The sequence below is a fragment of the Xenopus laevis genome, chromosome 8L, assembly GCF_017654675.1.
Source record: "Xenopus laevis strain J_2021 chromosome 8L, Xenopus_laevis_v10.1, whole genome shotgun sequence".
Taxonomy (NCBI): domain Eukaryota; kingdom Metazoa; phylum Chordata; class Amphibia; order Anura; family Pipidae; genus Xenopus; species Xenopus laevis.
The window spans coordinates 93,339,942-93,360,675 of record NC_054385.1 but is presented as its reverse complement, the minus strand read 5'-3'; the positions used below and the strand labels follow the sequence as shown (position 1 = coordinate 93,360,675).

Below are 20,734 nucleotides of genomic sequence, written 5' to 3'. Positions count from 1 at the left end.
TATGAGCTGATGCTTCATGGCTGATTATTAAATTCTGATGCTAGTTGCACTGGATGTAGTAATTATCCATATTAATCACCCTTATATTGTGACATTTCTATTCTATGTGTACTGTATATTTTGAGTCGGTCTCTAAGCTCAGTAAGTGACAGCAGCACAGAGCATGTGCAGTGAATCATCAGAAAAGAAGATTGGGAGCTATTGGGGCATCTTTGGAGACACAGATCTTCACTGCTAAAGGGCTGTGGTTGTCTTGGGCTGGTACAGAAGCCCACAAAATGTACAACATTTCTAGCTACTTCTTTAGTTTAACTTTCCTTGTCCTTTAAAGAATATTGATTTGTATTTACTTTTGTTTTATTTATGGCACGGGTGCCATATCTGTAATGCAGAGTTAAACACTTACTGCCCACACATGTGCATGCAAATACAGGGAGAGTGAATGGTACATCCAGCAGATACGAGAACAGTCAGCTGCTCCATGTTAGCTCCAGGGCCCACAACCTTGAATATTGCATTATGGGTAAATGCATGATTAATGGTATAAAAGGAATATTTAGTGCAGAATAACAGCATAGTCATATGCGAAAATATAAATTTGATTATTTTGTCTTAGCCCTCATACCTCTTCTTGGTCAATGAAAATGATGAACTGATGAGTCTCAGTTGAAACCTTATGCTGTTAAGGGGGTAACTGCACGTTTTGCTGCTCTTTCCTTTTTAACCAGATCAGTACTGCTTTTTTTTCTACAGAGATCTGAAATTAGACAATGTACTTCTCGATCATGAAGGTCACTGCAAGCTGGCAGACTTTGGGATGTGCAAAGAGGGGATCCGGGAAGGCTGTACAACATCAACATTCTGCGGAACTCCTGATTACATTGCACCAGAGGTACAGTAACACAGGGCTGTTGCAAGAAGAAAGCTTGGCACTATGTTTTGACCACTACCTTTAAACTATTATATCACCCTGTTTTGTTCTCTGTGTTTGGCATCATACAGGGAAATAAATCATTATGATGTATTATACTAAATACCGCACTGAAAAAGTTATTCTTGCCTAATTCCATTGTCTAGCTCCATTTAGAAGGCCGAACTCTAAGTGTAATCTTACCTGGCATTCACATTGGCCACAAGTTGTTTATACGTGGGCTTTTTATGTATTCATTGTGCTAGTTTTTTTTTTCTTTGCTTGAACATTTTCTGTTGTTGCAGCCCCTAAAATATAGCAACAGTCTGAATAATCTTTTTTTTTTTCTTTTTTTTTTTTTTCTTAATTGCCCATGACCTGCTCCTGCTGACTGGCAAACCCCTCTTAGATCTCTCAGCTTTTTATGTACTTGCCAATGACTATCTCACTGGCATGCCCCAAACTTAGATCTCTCGTAAATTCTTAATGATTGTTACCAAACCCAGCACTCTTGCCCACCAACCATTAAAGGAAAACTATACCCCCAAAATGAATACTTAAGCAACAGATAGTTTATATCAAATTGAATGACATATTAAAGAATCTTACCAAACTGGAATATATATTTACATAAATATTGCCCTTTTACATCTCTTGCCTTGAACCACCATTTCGTGACTCTATCTGTGCAGCCTCAGAGATCACCTGACCAGAAATACTACAACACTAACTGTAACAGGAAGAAGTGAGGAAGCAAAAGGCAGAACTCTGTCTGTTAATTGGCTCATGTGACCTTACATGTGGTTTGTATGTGTGCACAGTGAATCTTACGATCTCAGGGGGCGGCCCTTATTTTTTAAAATGGCAATTTTCTATTTATGATTACCCAATGGCACATACTACTAAAAAAGTATATTATTATGATAATGGTTTATTTACATGAAGCAGGGTTTTACACATGAGCTGTTTTACTCAGTATCTTTTAATAGAGACCTACATTGTTTGGGGGATATAGTTTTCCTTTAAGTGTTTTCTGCATCTTTAACTAGCTACTATTTTCCTTTATGTCGTCTTTCTAAAACCAAGCAGAAAATAAATGTGAACTTATGTGATTTACATTCATTTCTTATTGCTATGACACTAATTCCAAGCGTTTGGCTCAACAGCTGTCTTTCAGTTCTTAAAGGAACAGTAACACCAAAAAATTAAAGTGTTTTAAAGTAATGAAAATATCATGAATCATTGCCCTGCACTGGTAATACTGATGTGTTTGCTTCAGAAACACTACTATAGTTCATATAAACAAGCTGCTGTGTAACAATGGTGGAAATTGAAAAAAGGCTATATGGCACAGGTTAAATAGTGGATAACAGATAACACCATTATGTTCTTATCTGCTGTGTAACCTGCCCTCATTGCTACACAGCAGTCTTTTTTATAAACAATAGTAGTGTTCCTGAAGCAAACACAGCAATTTCACCAGTGCAGGGCAACACTGCATTATATTTGTATTACTTTAAATCACTTTAATTTTTTGATGTTACTGTTTCTTTAACTTTGTTTAACTGACCAGACAAGCAGTGTTTAGTCAGCCAGGGTCACTATCTTATGGTTATCTGTAATAATACATTAATGATGTTAATGCTGTTGACTCAGTGTCATCTTGCAGCTGTGAAACTGATACCCGAGTAGATATGTTTTCTTTGAGTGACTGTCACAAGGAGCTTTCATTTATTGTTAACATGGACCTGTTGTGCTTTGTTCCCTATATAGATATTACAGGAGATGCAGTATGGGCCACTAGTAGATTGGTGGGCAATGGGTGTTCTTTTGTACGAGATGCTCTGCGGCCATGCACCTTTTGAAGCAGAAAATGAGGATGACCTTTTTGAAGCCATACTGAATGATGAAGTAGTGTATCCAGGTTGGCTGTCACAAGATTCTGTAGAAATTCTCCAAGCTGTAAGTATTTATTATCCTTTTGTTCAGTTAAAATAATTATATTCAGTCTGATATTGATATGTGGTTTGTGGGGTAACTTTTCACCTAGACAATAACTAAAACACTTTTACAAAAGGAAACTGCAAATCACTTTCTAGAACCAACCCCTAGAAGCTACATTTATTTTAGGAATGTTAAAGGACGAGGAGCATCAATCACTGGGCAAATACACAGTATTGAAAATTGTGTTTGTTGTAGATGACTGCTCAACTCTAATTGCTGATTGGTTGTATGGACAACATCACCAGTGAGCAGGGACCTCGATTCTGGGATGGCAGTGGATGTGATTTACTTAGACTTTGCTAAAGCATTTGATACAGTGCCACACAAAAGGTTACTGGTTAAATTAAGGAATGTTGGCCTGAAACATAGTATTTGTACCTGGATAGAGAACTGGCTAAAAGATAGACTACAAAGAGTGGTGGTAAATGGAACATTTTTTAATTGGACCAGTGTTGTTAGTGGAGTACTGCAGGGCTCTGTACTAGGTCCCTTGCTTTTCAACTTGTTTATTAATGACCTGGAGGTGGGCATTGAAAGTACTGTTTCTATTTTTGCAGATGATACTAAATTGTGCAGAACTATAGGTTCCATGCAGGATGCTGCCACTTTGCAGAGTGATTTGAAAAATTTTGAATTTGGAAAACTGGGCAGCAAACTGGAAAATGAGGTTTAATGTTGATAAATGCAAGGTTATGCACTTTGGCAAAAATAATATAAATGCAAGTTATACAGTAAATGGCAGTGTGTTGGGAGTTTCCTTAATTGAGAAGAATCTAGGGGTTTTTGTAGATTACAAATTGTCTAATTCTGGGCTGTATCATTCTGTGGCCACTGAAGCAAATAGTTCAGTCTTGCAAAAAATAGGGTATTAACTCAAGGGATTAAAACATATGGTTCCCTGGTAAGGCCTCATCTGGAGTATGCAGTGCAGTTTTGGACTCCAGTCCTTAAGAGGCATATCAATGAGCTGGAGAGAGTGCAGAGACTAAGTGCAACTAAACTGGTTAGAGGAATTGAAGACTTAAATTATGAGGGTAGACTGTCAAGGTTGGGGTTGTTTTCTCTGAAAAAAAGGTGCTTGCGAGGGGACATGATTACACTATGGGTATATATAAATCATGTGAAGGTATGGAGGGGTGTGTGTATGGATGCTGGGTTTTCATTTGGAGGGGTTGTACTTGATGGACTTTGTCTTTTTTCAACCCAATTTAACTATGTTTCCAATATTAATAAATATGCCACTTTGTGCTTTCAAACAATATAAATCTTTAGTCTAACTGAGCACTTTACTGACAAAAATATAAAAATATTATATATATATATACATACACTTATATATATGCATATTATTCCACCAAAAAATGTATCAGAGAAATAACCAGGTGCTGGTAATATAATAGACTGACAATAATATAAGGCTTTGCAGTTCAGATTCATGATTTAGGAAGGAATGTGATTCTTCCCTTTATCTCTCACTCTATATGTGTATATAAAATATTATGAATAATGTTGGTTTCACTTTAGAGGGCTTTTTCTCTCCACTGCCTAGCAGGGAATTTGTGATCTTATCTGCAGTGTTTTGTGTCTGTGTTAGAGCCCCAGGGAATTTAGTTTCTTTGCGCTGTCCGCTCTTGCATCCTTTTTGCTATTGGAAACGGAAAAGCTGAGTAGCTTCTCACCACTCCCCAGGAGCTCTGAGAACTAAGAATATAAAATTCCGTCCTGTTTCTGTCTCTGCTATTTCCTGTGGGAGAAGTAATGTTCTGATGGTGCATTAACAATATGGACAGTAAAATACAGGATTTTATTCTACTGACATTAATGGTTGATTTCTAAATGACATGAATGTCCCAGTGCATTTATAAACCGTATCAAGTATCCACTTAGTAGGCAAGCAAGCTCATGGTGGCCATTGATATATATGACTAATAATGCTTTGAGAAGCCGTGAAGATAAGGATTTCAACAGTGGAGGGGCTTTTTCTTTTTTAAGTTAGAGTTTTAAGTAGAATTCTAGCAGCTAAATAGATGGGAGCTCTGTTAATAGCTAATTGCAGTAGTCTAGGCAGGATAAAATAAGGGGATGAAGCAAGCCCCTGGCCTCAACAGTGCCTCCCCCTGCAACGCTTCTCCCCCTGCAACGCTTCTCCCCCTAACTTGGCTCCCAATAGGTCAGGTCAAGTGTGACTTTTTTAAGAGTAGATTTGACACATACCTGTTTAAATGAAGAGGACAAAGTTCAAGAAGTCAGTGCAGAGAAATGTGAGTAAGAGCTGCAGTAAGCTCAGCAGCACAGAGTTAGTAGAGAAGGAGGCATAGAGTTAAGAGAACAAGTTGTGAGTGGGGATGACAAGAGAAGATGAGACTTAAGTGGAAGCAGTTACAGGATTAAAAGAATTTCCATAAGGAGTTTTGGAAGGAGCAGATAGTTTGTGCTAGTAAAGATCTGATTGTGGATGAACTTGCAGAATGCCCTGAGAAAAGTGTAGAAAGTTAAGTGATTCTCTTGGTGAGGGTAAAATAAGTGTATTGAATATAGGGTTGTGGATTGGATTTATTTTTATTTTTGAGAGTACTATAGCAGTCTTGCTTAACGTTTGATAGGGCAGAATTAAGACACAACGGGAAAAATTTATGATGAACAAAGTCTCCTGTATTTTCTCCAATCAAACAATCAGCAGATTGTTTGTGGGTTTAATGTGGGTTATGAGTATGCTGAGCCTGCTCGAGTGCATGTCAGTCAGTAGTGGAGGAAAGAATGTAGTTATAGTCACTTAGAAGAGTATCAGGATTAAATGTATTCCTAAGAGAGGAGAGACTTTACCTGGGACAGTGAGCTTGGGATGGGAGGTCAGTAGTTTGTGGATTCTAAAATAGGACAGCAGTGGAAGGAAAATGTTGGGTAGGTGAGTCTAAGACAGCAAATGTAACAATTTGATGATCAGAAGGGAAAGGGTCACTATTAAAATTAGAAAGAGACAGATGTTTCCTGAAGAGTAGATCCAGAAAGTGGGAATCTTTATGGGTTAATATGGTTGTCCGCTGCTCGAGGAAGGTTAGGTGACCCTTTTTCAACCAAATTTCGGGCGATCCGTCAAATTATTGGGAAGTTAGTGGGCACCGAACATTTATGCATCTAACAATTTTCGTCTGACACTGATCATAAAATTGAATGTCAGGTTAGAAAATTTATATTGTTAACAGTGATATGTATCCAATGTCCAATTGTTTGCAGGGCCAAGTAGGCAGCTACCCACAGTTTCCTAGTTTCAACTAGACAATGTCGCTTAAAATGGTCATTTTTGTTGATGGATAAATCGTACATTTACTGTTTAGATTACCTTTCGTCAGATAAAAGAAGAGGACCAAGTTTGTGAAGTATCATCATTATGATATAGTTAAAATCACCAAGTATAATACAGGGCTGTCCGTACAGAAGAAAACAGGAATTTATCAAAGGAGTTGGCTGAAGGTGGCCAGTAAATAATGTCCACATGTACAGAAAGAGGGTAGAAGATATGGAGGGCATTCACCTCAAAAGAATAAGAAGGATGGTGGGATATGAAAAGTTTTGAATCAACAGTGAGAAAGGACGAGAATTCCTACTCCTCCACTGTGTTCGGTGGCCCTGGGTGGGGGTGAGAGACAGAGGACACAATAAGAAACTGCAGCTTTATTGTCAGTATCATTCTGGGGAAAACATGTTTCTGTTTTGGTGCAAGAAGATTCAATGATTTTGAGCAAAACAGATCATGAGTAAATGTCGTGAAGCTGTTTCAATATACAAAATATTATTGCAACTTAAAATATGCAGCAACCCCACATTTCCCTTTCCGCTCCAGTTAACAAGTTTTGCAACCCGCAGTGGAATCTGGTTTTATAGGAAGCTCTTGCACAGGGACTGCTGGACTTTTCAATCTGTTTGTATCTGATAGCTTTATTGCTCACCTTTTATATTTCCCATGACTGCTGAAAATGATCATTTCATATAAGCTAATGGTAGAAATGATACTTTGCCTTTTATTAAAAGAATCCGTATAAGTAAAGTATTCGTATAATATTGCTCTTTCTCATGATGGATCGTGTATAAAGATTTCCTGCCACCTCCCATACTGCCTTGTGTCTCTCTCTTATTGTGCTTTGTATGCAGTAAAATGCAGCCAGAATACCTCCCCAACTCATCCCTTGCCTGTCCCAGCTTTATTGCCCTTGGCTAGACTCCACCGTTAGAAATTTGACCACAAAATGTGAATATAGATTCTGTTACATATTCAGCTGATGAAGGGGGGGGGTACTTGTTTTACACGTAGCTCCCGAAAATAAATAGAGTAGATATTTCAGGCACTGGTTTACTTAGCCCCAGAAATAAACATTAGAAAGGCAACTGTAGCAGCGAGTCTGTAAATCAGATGCTGCTTGTAGGAACAACACCAAGTAAAGTCAGCTGCTTGTAATGGAAACTTAGGGACTTTTAGTAATTCAGGAAAGGTTGATTTATTTCCCTAATATAAACAATATAAACATTAACACTTGATTAACGAGGGGATTTTAGCAACAGCAACAGAGGGGCTGCAATTTAACAATAATGGACTGTGCCTGCAGGGAGGGAGCAAACTGAGCACAATTGAGTGAGGTTTACACCTGCATTTAAGGGCCTAAGACACATGTACTAAACCAGTGCAAAGAAATTACCATAATTTGTTTTTTTTAAACCACAACATGTATTTCATTTCCCAATCCCTGACTCTACATATATCAAATAATCCATCCCATCTACTTTGAGTCATAATTGTGTAGTAGCCATTTGTTTTTCTGTAACGATCCATTCCTTTTTTTTTTTTTTTTGTATTCCAAGCAGTGCTCTCTACTTTATTTGTACACAATGGTTAACCTTTCTTTTTGATGTAATCTGCATCCAAAAGATGGCCATACACAGATCGATCTGCTCGTTTGGCAATGTCACCAAATGACCGTATCTCTCCCTAATATGCCCACATTGAGGTGGGCGATATCTGGCTGATCTAATCTGGGCCCTATGGCCCAACGATCAAATCAGAATGGAGACGACACGGGCGGTCAGGTCATGGGACCGCATCAACAAACAGATGTGGCCGCGATCAGACGCGATTTTTAACCCTGCCCGATCAACATCTGGCCAACTTTCAGCCAGATATCGATCGAGGACACCAATCGGATGGCCCCACACACTAGCCAATAATCTGTCAACTCGGCCTGCCGGCAGCTCTTGTCGGCCCGTGTATGGGGGCCTTAAGCTTCATAACATCAGCTGTCTCTTAATTTTGACTTCAAGCATTCAAGATTGAGAAACAAAGGCCTCCTGTGACAGAATTCTTCATGGTGCAGAACAATGGTACTTCACGTTTCCCCATTGCTTTACCATAATGGGTGTTAAATATCCCAACATTTCTATTCATCTCCCATCATGACATTACATTTAGGGGGGTTTCAACTTTATGTGGATCAGTTCATAGCATCCATCTCCTTCTTTACTGTCATTTTTTGGTGACTGATATTGGATCATGCATATGGTGACATGGCTCCGATTCAGTCTTGCTGCAATGAGTGAACTATCTATTTGCTTCTACCCTATCAAGGAAATATTCTTGAATTTGTCTGGTTTTTATGACTGATGCTGGTCATAATCGCTGAATACAGGACTGTTTTTATTGATGTAGCCCTATACATTTCTTATGTGAATATAAGGAAGATAAATTCTCTTTGTGCCCTTCCATAAAAGCAGTATTTTACTGCATACACTGGGTTTAGGTTATATGGGATTGCAGCAGATACAATACTGATGTAGTGTCTGTGTGTCTGCTTTCCATGCCTGTATAAACAACCCATGTTCTCTCCGGCATATTTTTCCTGTGTCAGCAAAATATCTGCTCAGTATTACTTTACCTTGAACACATTCATTTATCTAACTGTGCAGTACAGACATGCCCTTTAATCCATGCCATCGGTAGAAACATGCCATTTCTATCATATTGCAGTTTGCAGGTTATGATAATATCTCTCTCTGCAAAGCTGTAAAGACTTTGTTGGTAGATAGAAAATGTACCATAAAACCTTTCACTGTTTTCATTGTCTTAAAATTAATCCTAATTGCAGACAGTGCTGTTTATGTTATACCACTCAAATATGGGAATGTCATTTTCCATTAAATGACTGATTAAAGGGCATGTAAAGGCAATAAAATGCAATTTTAATGAAAAAGAAACTATCCCCAATATACTTTAATTTAAAAATGTGTACCGGTTTTATAATAAACCTGACTGTATGCAGTGAAATTCTCCCTTCATTTGCTGCTGTTGATAGGAATTGTCAGACGCCCCTAACTGCTCTGCAGGGAAACAATCATACTTATGAACAGCAGGGGGAGCCCCCACCTTACTTCCCAGCCATGCAGAACTCAAGCAGCTTTGTTTGTTTCCCTGTAGAGCAATCGGCGACTGTGTAGAGATTTGTATTGGACTTTATTTTTGCCTTTACATCCACTTTACTGTTTCCAACTCCAGCTGCAGAGACGAAGATCATGGAGGCAGATTTAAACAAATAAACTGGGATTCTATTTGGAGGATTATTTTGCTGCAGCCACTGGTTCTGCAGAGTTGGAGAAAGTTTGTATTAAACAATACAAAACTGTAAAATCCACATTAGATTACATGACAACACAGGACCCAGTGCAGTCTGTATATTCTGATTATTTATCAGTCTTGCTGTATCTGCTTCTGGCAGATATTATTTGACTTGTGCTGTTTTGAATTTATGACGATCCCTAAGAAGCCCAGACCACACTGAGCATGTGCACAGTCTTGGTCTTGCAAGGATGTTTAACAAAGTTACAAGATGGTGACCCCCTGTGGCCACCTTTAAAAGCATAAATCATTTGTTTGATTAGGCTTCTGGTGCAGTAAGTTCATGTTTATGTTTAGTATACAAAATACAGCATTTCTAGCCTTATTCTATTTTAGACTTTACTTCCCCTTTAAGCAAACAATCCGTATTTTTGAATGATTTAATTTTTTAGTAGCTAGGCTGTATAAATCCATATTGGAGGCATACCAATCCTATTAGGTTTTTTAAATGGTTAAATTATTTTTTTGCAGACATGAGGTATGGTGATCCAAATTACAAAAATATCCTTTATCCAGAAACCCCAGGTCCCGAGCATTCTGGATAATAGATCCTATATCTGTATTACATCTTTATTCTACTGCAGCTTCATTACTACTAAGTGGTATGGTGGCAACTAAGGGAAGCATGAGCTTTCTGTGGTTCTGGATGAAAACTGCATTAGCGTTTGTATCCATGAATATTTGTGATCTAGTTGCTCAGTTGTGCACAGCCCAGAGGATTGCAAAGTAAACACTGTATTTAGTGCATGTCTATGGGTCAAAAGCCATGCAGATAAAGGGGTGCTTCATTTTTAAGTCAACTTTTAGTATGTTATAGAATGGATAATTCTAAGCAACTTTTCAGTTGGTCTTCATTATTTATTTTTTCAAATTATTTGCTGTCTACTTCTGACTCTTTCCAGCTTTCAAATGGGGGTCACTGAGCCCATCTAAGCTGTAAGGCTACACATTTATTGTGATTGCTAATTTTTATTATTTTTATTCAGCCCCTCTCCTATTCATATTTCAATCTCAAATCAGTACATAGTTGCTAGGGTAATCTGGACCCTAGCAACCAGACTGTGGAAATTGCAAACTGGAGAGGTGCTGAATAAAAAGCTCAAAAGCCACAACTAGCATAAAAATGAAAACCAATTGAGGGTTTCACTCTCTAAATCATACTAAAATTTAAAAGTAAGCAACCTCTTTAATTCCAGAAGAAGGCATCACATGGCAGCCATGGTAAGAAACACCATTGATACCATTTGGCTGTTAGCTGTGTAAGAGTTTCTGCATGAATCACCGATACACTCTATGGAGCAACGCATGACTTCTTTCCGGCTCTGATCTGGTGCCATGGCCATGCCCTGTGTCCATGAGGCAAATTGATATACTTCATGCAATGGTTTACTTGGTCAATATTTTGATCCGATTAACCCAGGTCATGAAATTGGCTTTTTTTTACTGTATTTTAAAGCGTCAATAAACTTGATCTTACCAGAAGGTAATTTTTACAGATTTCTCTGTTTTACTTCCACTACTGTAACAAATCCAGATGCTTTAGTTCTGTGCAGTGATGCAATGGTGAGCCATGTACCCACCACTCAGAAATAGGACTGTACAATTTTAAAGACATATATTGTTTTCTTTATTTAGAATTCATTTCCTGGCAATAACTATCAGTATGTTCCCTTTCTAGTTCATGAAGAAGAAGCCGACCAAGCGCTTAGGAAGTTTGACTTTGGGGGGTGAGAAGGCAATTCTGTGGCACCCATTCTTTAAAGACATCAACTGGGATGAGCTGAACAAGAAAGCGATTGAGCCACCGTTTAGACCGAGAATTGTAAGTATATTTTCAGCCAATGGTCATTCTTAGTTAGTCTTCTGCTTGCAATAAGTATCGTTTTATTGCTATGAGAGGAAAACATCTGTGGTGCTGGTAGTTCAGATGTCCTTCAAAAGCTGCACATTTCCCTAATACAATTATTAGGGAAATATCAGAAATCCTTAATATTGTAAACTCAGGACAAAAATAAGAACTGCCAAAATTAATTGGTATAATTATAATTTATCATCCTCCACTTTCATGCCCCCAAGGCTCCAGCCAGTGAGCAACCAAAAAGAACCAAATGCAGCCTCAATGGTTCAAGTCACAAAGAAGCCACTCTGCTTTTGAATTTAGAGAGACTCCTTCACTGATGGCTAATGGAAGAATTTAAAGTGATAATATCCAATTTGTTAAAATAACGAGCACATGGGATAAAAAGTAGGGCAATACATGATTATAGTATCACTTTGATATGAAATGATACATGCGTTGTCTACATTGAAACATTTGTTTCATTCTTGCAGAACTGTATTTCCATAGTATGAAATAAACAGTACAATGCCACTGCCAGTAGAGTGCAGTATAGAGTGCTACTGTTCTGGTTCTGCTTTAGTTCCAACAATAAAATATGGATCATTGTGTATTCATTCTGGTATTCATTTGGTAGCGGGAATATGCATATATTGTTTCTAACCTCAGACAATGTCATTTGGTACACCGTGGGACTTATTTATCATGCTGTGTAAAGAGTAGAGTGAAGCATTACCAGTGATGTTGCCTAGAGCAACCAAATCAGCAATTAGATTTCAACAGTAAAGCTGGCCATAGGCGTAAAGGTTCCTTTGTTTCTACCTTGTTTTTATTCTGCATGCATTCTGATGTCTTCAGATATCGAACCATTAAAGCTCTGACACAAGAATGAGTGAAGATATAGTAATGGATTATATGTACTACTCATAGAATGTGTGTATTTATATATACACACATACATACACTGTATATAAGTGCACTCAGGGCAGCCATCAGGGGGGGGACGGGGGGAGAGTTGTAGGGGGCCCCGAGGGTAAGGGGTGCCTGGCCACGCCGCAGTTTCTTGATTAGCCGGGCCCCCCTGCTTTCTGAGCACAAGGGGAGGTATCTTCTGTCCATTACTTCCCCTTATTGGTCACTGAGTTTAAGTCCCGGTTGAGCTGCTCAGGGATTGGATAGCTAAGGTTTGAACTTCTCCTCCAGCTCATCCAATCACCATGCAGATCCACTTGTTTAGTGATGTCGCCAAACGAGCGGATCTCTCCCCGATATGCCCACATTGAAGTGGGCGATATCGGGCTGATCCAATCGTGGGCCCTAGGGCCCAAAGATCGGATCAGAATTGATCTGATAAGAGTGGTCGGATCGCACAGATGCGGCCGCGATCCAACAGGATTTTTTAACCTGACCGATTGAGATCCGGCCAAATAAGCTGTCGACTCGGTCTGTCGGCAGCTATTATCGGTCCGTGTATGGGGGCCTTTAGAAAGCAAAAACAAAGATCTGATTGGTTGCTTTGAGCAACATCACTGGTAATGTTTCACTCCACTTTTTACACAGTATGATAAATTTTACAGTTTGAAATATTGTTCCTAAACCAAAGGGAGACAAACAAAATGCTTCCATTATATTAGGCTAATGACACACAAGGTGTATTCTGCCAGCATTTTCCAGCTATTGCAGAAGGCCATGAACTTGACCAAGGAACATGTCATTAATTTCAATGAAAACACAAATTCATTGTTTCTGACTGCAGTCAACAGGCAACAGGCAGTTTAATGACCGGCTCTTTAGCTGAAAAGTTGGTTCTTGGGGGTAGAAACAACCACACTGCAGTAGAATGGAATAATCCAATTCTGATTCTGCTGTGTTCTGAGTTGCACTTTATAAATCCAAAACGAACGTCACATGATCACTAATGTTGTACATTGCTTGTTGTGCAGAAAGCTAGAGAGGATGTCAGCAACTTTGATCCGGAGTTTATCAAAGAGGATGCAGTGTTGACCCCTATCGATGAGAGCCTCCTGCCAATGATCAATCAGGAGGAATTCAGGAACTTTTCCTACACTGCTCCGGAGCTCCAGAACCATTCTCAGGATGGCAGTGCTCAGATGCCACAGTAAACGGTTACCTGCAGGGATTTCATTCTCAAGACAAATAAGTGGAATGCGAGAAGATGAAGGTATTATTACGCATCTCGGCTGATAACGTGTGCTTCCTTGGTCATGAATAAAGATGCCTCTCTGTCTTCCTACTGGGAATGTAACCAACTCCAGCGTAACCCCTGGCTAATACAGAGGACAGCGCTCTTGTCTGGGACATAACTTATTAAAGAAGATTTGTGGCAGGTTTCCTCCACTTTACACAGCAAGCCACATTGCAGATAGAAACTGATAAAGTTATCTGCATTCCCCAACTGCACTTGTAGAGATTTTGCACTCACACAGGGAACATTGATGGGAATCTGAACTGATTTTATAACTGAAAGGCATGAGCCTTGGCGGCAATATTTTAATGTCATCTAAAGATTCATTTAAATGCATCTTTCTTCTATTAAAGAGTGTCACGGCATGCGGTCATTGATGGAATAAACAGTAAGAAGGGAAAACTAAATGGACATAGAGGGTCTATATCTCCCAGGTGAACAAAGTAGTGACCAGGTATGCGCCCATGTTGGAGATGTGCCTTTCTAGAGTTAGACAATGTGACTATTTGGGCCCTGTTTTGTGACACAAAATAGTTTTTTTGTCGGTTAGATCAGACTTATATTAGCTTAATTGTGGAGCAGGCATGCTGTTTTTATATAAGAGATAGTAGCTTTAAAGGTTGTAAGTATGGGAATCTGAAATGTTACTGAATGCAGTCTTCCACTGCCTCCATGCAGGCCCCAATAAAAAGAAATAAAGGAAGAAGAAAGAAGCATGCACTTTTCGTACGGAGTTTCTCCTCATATATTTTGTTAACTTGACAAAGTGTTTTCTATTATGTCGAAGAAGAAACACAAAAATAGGCAATTGCAAGTCTGTACAGATCCCCCCTCCAGAAGTCTAGGACATATTTTCAATTCCAGGATTAAAGTGCTTCATTGTGTTGGAATTCAGACCGCGAGAGACTGCAAAGTACCGACCATTACATTTAACTGACATCTATATGTTTTTATTAGGCTCCATTTTTGCATGTCATGTTTTCTGTTTAAATTATAAGACCATGCGTGACCAAAATATCACATCTCTGTGTCAGATCAGTGTGCTGTATGTACATATGTTTTCAACATAAGCTATGAAACTGCTGTAAATATAAGGTTTCTTTTCTGTTTCAGCAACTTATCAATGATATTCCAATTGCGTTTAAGGTTCCTTTGTTTCTACTTTGTTTTTATTCTGCATGCATTCTGATGTCTTCAGATATCGAACCATTAAAGCTCTGACACAAGAATGAGTGAAGATATAGTAATGGATTATATGTACTACTCATAGAATGTGTGTATTTATATATACACACATACATACACTGTATATAAGTGCACTCAGGGCAGCCATCAGGGGGGGGACGGGGGGAGAGTTGTAGGGGGCCCGAGGGTAAGGGGTGCCTGGCCATGCCGCAGTTTCTTGATTAGCCGGGCCCCCCTGCTTTCTGAGCACAAGGGGAGGTATCTTCTGTCCATTACTTCCCCTTATTGGTCACTGAGTTTAAGTCCCGGTTGAGCTGCTCAGGGATTGGATAGCTAAGGTTTGAACTTCTCCTCCAGCTCATCCAATCACCATGCAGCTTTACCTGGACTTGAAATTCTGTAACCAATAGTGGAAGAAAATGCTGACAGTGGAAGAAGATGCAGCCACCTGTGCTCCCCTCCTCCCTTCTGTAGTTGGCAGCTCACTGATGGGTCACACTAATGAAGTAAGTGTAACATGGCAGGGCCCCCCTAAAGGTAACCCTTTGTGGTCCCTGTTGTATGGTGGGGCCCTGGGCACCAAATTTCTTCTAAACTTCTGGGGGGGACAAGTTTTTTTACATGGACATTTAAGGGGGGCCCTGGCCACCAATTTTCTTATAACGTGGGGGGCCCTGGCCACCAATTTTTTTTCCCATGTGGGGTCCTAGCTTCCAATATTTTTTAATGGGGTCCCTGGCCACAAATGTTTTTTTCAATGGGGGGCCCTGACCACCAATATTTTTTAGTGTGTGGTGTGGGTGGACCTGTGGGGTGGGGAGGGCGGACCTGTAGGTGGGGCTTGTGGTGGGCGCAGCCCAGGGGGCCCAGGAATTTTTTTTGTATGGGGCCCTGCGATTTCTGATGGCGGCCCTGAGTGCACTATTAAAAATCATTTGTGGTTATTTTCAAACAATGATTAAAGGAAAACTATACCCCCCAAACAATGTAGGTCTCTATTAAAAGATACTGAGTAAAACAGCTCATGTGTAAAACCCAGCTTCATGTAAATGAACCATTATCATAATAATATACTTTTTTAGTAGTATGTGCCATTGGGTAATCATAAATAGAAAATTGCCATTTTAAAAAATAAGGGCCGCCCCCTGAGATCGTAAGATTTACTGTGCACACATACAAACCACATGTAAGGTCACATGAGCCAATTAACAGACAGAGTTCTGTCTTTTGCTTCCTCACTTCTTCCTGTTACAGTTAGTGTTGTAGTATTTCTGGTCAGGTGATCTCTGAGGCAGCACAGATAGTCACAAAATGGTGGTTCAAGGCAAGAGATGTAAAAGGGCAATATTTATGTAAATATATATTCCAGTTTGGTAAGATTCTTTAATATGTCATTCAATTTGACATAAACTCTCTGTTGATTAAGTATTCATTTTGGGGGTATAGTTTTCCTTTAAGGCACCCCTGGGCAAGAGCTCCTTTAAAATGTAATTGATATATATTACTATTTTTCATATATGAATATTTAAGGAAAAAAAGGTCCTAGACACAGGTGTGATACAAGAAAGGGTCTTTATCCATGACGGCTGTGTTAAAACAGAATCCAAGTATTTCCCTCAGCAGACAGCGCAACATTAAATGGAATTTGGTGCAGTGAATAAGAAAAATAACATATATAAATGTGTTACGGTATGGAACCTGTTATCCAGAAAGTTCGGAACCAGGGTTTTTCTGGATAACAGACCTTTCTGTAATTTAGATCTTCATACCTAAAGTCTACTTAAAAAACATTATTTAAACATTAAATAAACCCAGTAGGCTTGTTTTGCCTCCAATAAGGAGTTTACACTAACATCACACAAACTGGAAGCGAGATCACATGAAGGTCTGTTTCATGTAGGAACCGTATATATAAATTTTTTACCTCCAGAATGGCCGTCTACTAGTGCCAAGCAGCAGTTAAAGGGTATAATACACAAAGAGTTAAAAAAAAATGTTAGTCCTTCAAGTTTGTTTCTTGCCAATCTCTCCACAGTCTCTCAGCTGCACAAAAATCTCCAAAGAATAAAAAAGGAGATCAGCGCTTGTGGCAACAGAAACCAGATATGGTGTAGTATGTTTGAATCCTATAGGGTGTCACCCAGTGTTTATATTGAATTTTTAACCAACTTTTTCTTATATATACACCTTTCACTCTTAAAAAAAAGCAGTTATAGGGGGGAGGGGAGGTTTTCAATTGAAAATTATAATTAGTTCTGTGTTCAATCCAAAACACCTCCACCTAACGGCTGAATTGCCTACTTACAAACCACTAATGTGGTGTCGCTTATGTAGTGAATCTTTGCAAAGGTCCCCTCATGTCGCTCCCTTCCGCAAGACTCCAGATGCAGATAAACATCAGATCCAAAATAGTGTAAAACGACTTTAATAATAATAAAACAATCTTTTTTTAATATAGTTGCACTCACATTTAGTGCGCATATAGTTCAATTAAAGGCTGCAGTGTTCCCGAGGGTGGTCCTGTCGGCTTGTGGATCCTCCTCGTGGTCCTTCCTGCAAAACCCGTGCGATATCCCCTTTACCCAACGCGTTCCTTGCATGGTGGGGAGATAAGGAATATTAAGATTGAGTCCTGACTGATTTGCGGGTATTCTGGTGCTACCTGTAAGTACTCAACCAGCTACAGGACTCTACCTGCATGTACGATAAATTACAGTAATAAAAAAAGGAGAGTATATGAAATGTAATCCAAAATTTAGAAAGGAAATGGGAATATATGTATAATTCAGGGATGAAGAATATGGCAAATGGTAGCCCTGATTTGTATTTTGTGCGAAAAGAAAATTCAAAAGCCAATAACAGTGGACAAGCTGTTGTTAATGAATAGTGATCAGGGGTCGGGGTTGATTATGAGGTTGTTTTTACAGGCACAAGATGAAGTTCAGCCTCTGACATGTTTAGCTGGATATGTTACATGGCCATCCAGTCTAACACTGCCAGAAACCAGCTTGAAACCAGCCTGCCAATTAACTTTGCTTGAGGGGACATGTATGGAGAGATTGGGTGCTGCCTGAATAAAGATGATAAAGCTAGCCAAATCAACGAATGAGCTTGCCGAGGGAATTGTACAGAGAAAAATATGAAAGGCCATTAAACAGAACCTTAAACTGCACAGAGAGGTACATGCCCGAAGAGTAAAAGCTGAACAAACTAATGAAGGATCACTATTGGATGTAGGAAGTACAACAGACATGAGCTTTATTTGCATATAAATGACTGAGCTTATTAAAAAGAAGAATTTGATCTATAGTTTCAGTGTGAGCAGTAAAGTCAAGGAGAAGCACTAGGATGTGGCTAGAGGAAAAATAATAAACCATTCATCACATAAAGTACATTATTGGTATTATTCATTTTTGGTCACATGGCCCCTCAAGCTATTTTGAAACCACCATCATCATCATCATATTTACTCCTGATTAGAAGTGAAGATAAGATCACACTTTAAAGGTTATGTGTGTGTATTTGTATAAGACATAACTTACATTATACATAACTTTATATAGTGTGGAATATTGTAAATTAAAATGTAAGGGGAACTGGAATTGGTCAAATGTATATTTTGGTGGAAATCAGTGACTGGATTTTCTCTAGCCACCTGCAGGTTCAACAATGAAAGCAAATCTTTGATTGGTTGTTATGGGTGTCCCCAGATTTCAGTTTGAAAATCCAGTAACCCAAATCTTATGGTAATCGTATAAAGCTTGGTTTTAAAATTCATGATCAAAGTAATATTGGATCCGTTATCCGGAAACCTGTTATTCAGAAGGCTCCAAATTACGGGAAGGCGATCTCCCACAGACTCCATTTTAATCAAATAGTTCAAAATTGTTTAAATGATTTCCTTTTTCTCTGTAATAATAAAACAGTACCTTGTACTTGATCCATACTAAGATATAATTAATCCTTATTGGACACAAAACAGTCCTATTGGGTTTATTTCAGGTTTAAATTATTTCTAGCAGACTTAACGGGGCAAAGTCACTAAGCGCCTAACGCTAGCGAACGCTGGCGTAAATTCGCTAGTGTTACTTCGCACCCTTACGCCTGGCAAATTTTCGCAACAGACGTAACTATGCAAATTCACTAACGCACGCATTGTACTGAACGCTACCTTTTACGCCAGACTTCCTCAGACCAGGCGAAGCGCAATAGAGTAGATAGGGATTGCTTCAAAAAAAGTTAAAATTTTTTCTAAGTCCCAAAAAACGCTGGCGTTTTTTCTATATTATGGGTGATAGGCTGAAAAAGATCGAAAATGTTTTTGGGGCTCCCCTCCTTCCCCCCTACATTGCCTAACTCATGGCAACTTAACTATACAGTGGGCACATGTGTAGGGCAAAAAAAAAATCTTATTTGATGTTTTGAAGGTTTCCCAGGCATTTGTAGTGGTTCTACGTATTCCTCCATTGAAATTTGAATTTGGCGCCGTATGCAAATTAACCATCGCTAGCGTAACTTCGCTTCGCTTAGCGTATCAACGCTAGCGCAACTTCGCAACCTTACGCTACCCCTGAGCGCAACTTCGGATTTTAGTGAATTCGCGTGAATTCTGGGTGATTCAAATTACAGAAAGATCCCCTTATCCGGAAAAATCTCAGGTCCCAACCATTCTGGATAATAGATCCCATACCAGTAATATGATGAATTCTTGTTTTTTCTGCACCAAGTGATAGTATCAATGAAGTGAATTGTGAGCGATCCATAAATACCTACAATTACATGCATGAGCTCTGGCAGTAATATTTACCCCAATTTAGTGAACTGGGGGAGATTTATACATTTGCTTTCTACACTAAACAGAATTCATGATATTAAGGTGAATTTTGGCAACTAGTTTTGCATCACAGTAACCTTAAGCTATTTCTAGAATGCAAAATATGAATGAGAGTTCCTCTGCTTACTGGAAGTACATGTCATGTGACAAAGCTGTTTCACAGGTAATATCTAGAGGCCATAGACCAAGAATTTCACTTTGTTGATCCAACACATTGTATTATGTAGGAGTGACTGGAATGTCAGAAGCATCTGATGTTGGTTACAGTTTCCCTAATTTATCTGCTTTCCTTCCAGCCATAACATAATGCAGCCCTGCTGAAAAGTCCACCACTAACTGTCATAGACAGGGATGGATTTAAGAGCACTGGAGGCACGGAACATACTATACTCTTGACACCTGTCACACTATGTGTTGTACAAAGGCAACAGCTCTGCGGCTTTAAATAACAGCCCTCAACAAATAATGTCAGGCATCTTGAATATTTTTCCCATGTGTCAGATATAACAAAACGTCAACACGCAGGGTGTATTCCAACACAAGCAACAATAAGACTAAAACACAATAGTGGAGATTCTGACTTATGATTCAGAAGTCAACTAGGTCAGCCAAGAAATTTTAAAAGAGAGTATATTGTATGAACTGGGGCTAGTAATGCTTACTCACAGTAGTAAATGAGGCGCAAACTTGGGAAAGGGTGTACCATGCCTACACATTGGAGATTTTAAAGACTAGTTCCCTTATTAGAAACAACCAGATGGGTGCCAGTGAGAGAACCAGTGCAAAGAGTATAAAGTCTAAATGTTATCTTTAAAGAATGTGGTCATGGGACATGTATAGTGACTCTAGTTGTGTCCAGATCTACTACAGCTCTCATTTGTAGAGCCCAGTCCCTTAAGACATGATCTGATAACTTAGATGTTGAGCCTTATCAAAGGCTATATGTGGTTGGTGTCTGTTCCAGACATAGCGGGCCTCTGCATTTTCTTCCCTGGCTTCATATTTTGTGTGTCACTCTGCGGTGCCAGTGTTGCCGTAGCCACTTGAGTTGCCAATACATTACTGAATCACAATCCTCCAGTGGTTGAGGCAGATGCCTT

At 39.2% G+C, this 20,734-nt stretch overlaps 1 protein-coding gene across 1 annotated transcript in view; it reads left to right on the top strand.

Moving 5' to 3' along the window:
• Positions 1–14,852, top strand: part of prkch.L (protein kinase C eta L homeolog) — a 101,538-nt gene extending 86,686 nt beyond the window's left edge. The window contains 4 exon segments of the mRNA NM_001092325.1: positions 754–892; positions 2,684–2,872; positions 11,251–11,394; positions 13,353–14,852. Coding sequence (NP_001085794.1) covers positions 754–892; positions 2,684–2,872; positions 11,251–11,394; positions 13,353–13,532 — 652 coding nt within the window. The 3' untranslated portion in view covers positions 13,533–14,852.
• Positions 14,853–20,734: the final 5,882 nt, after the last annotated feature.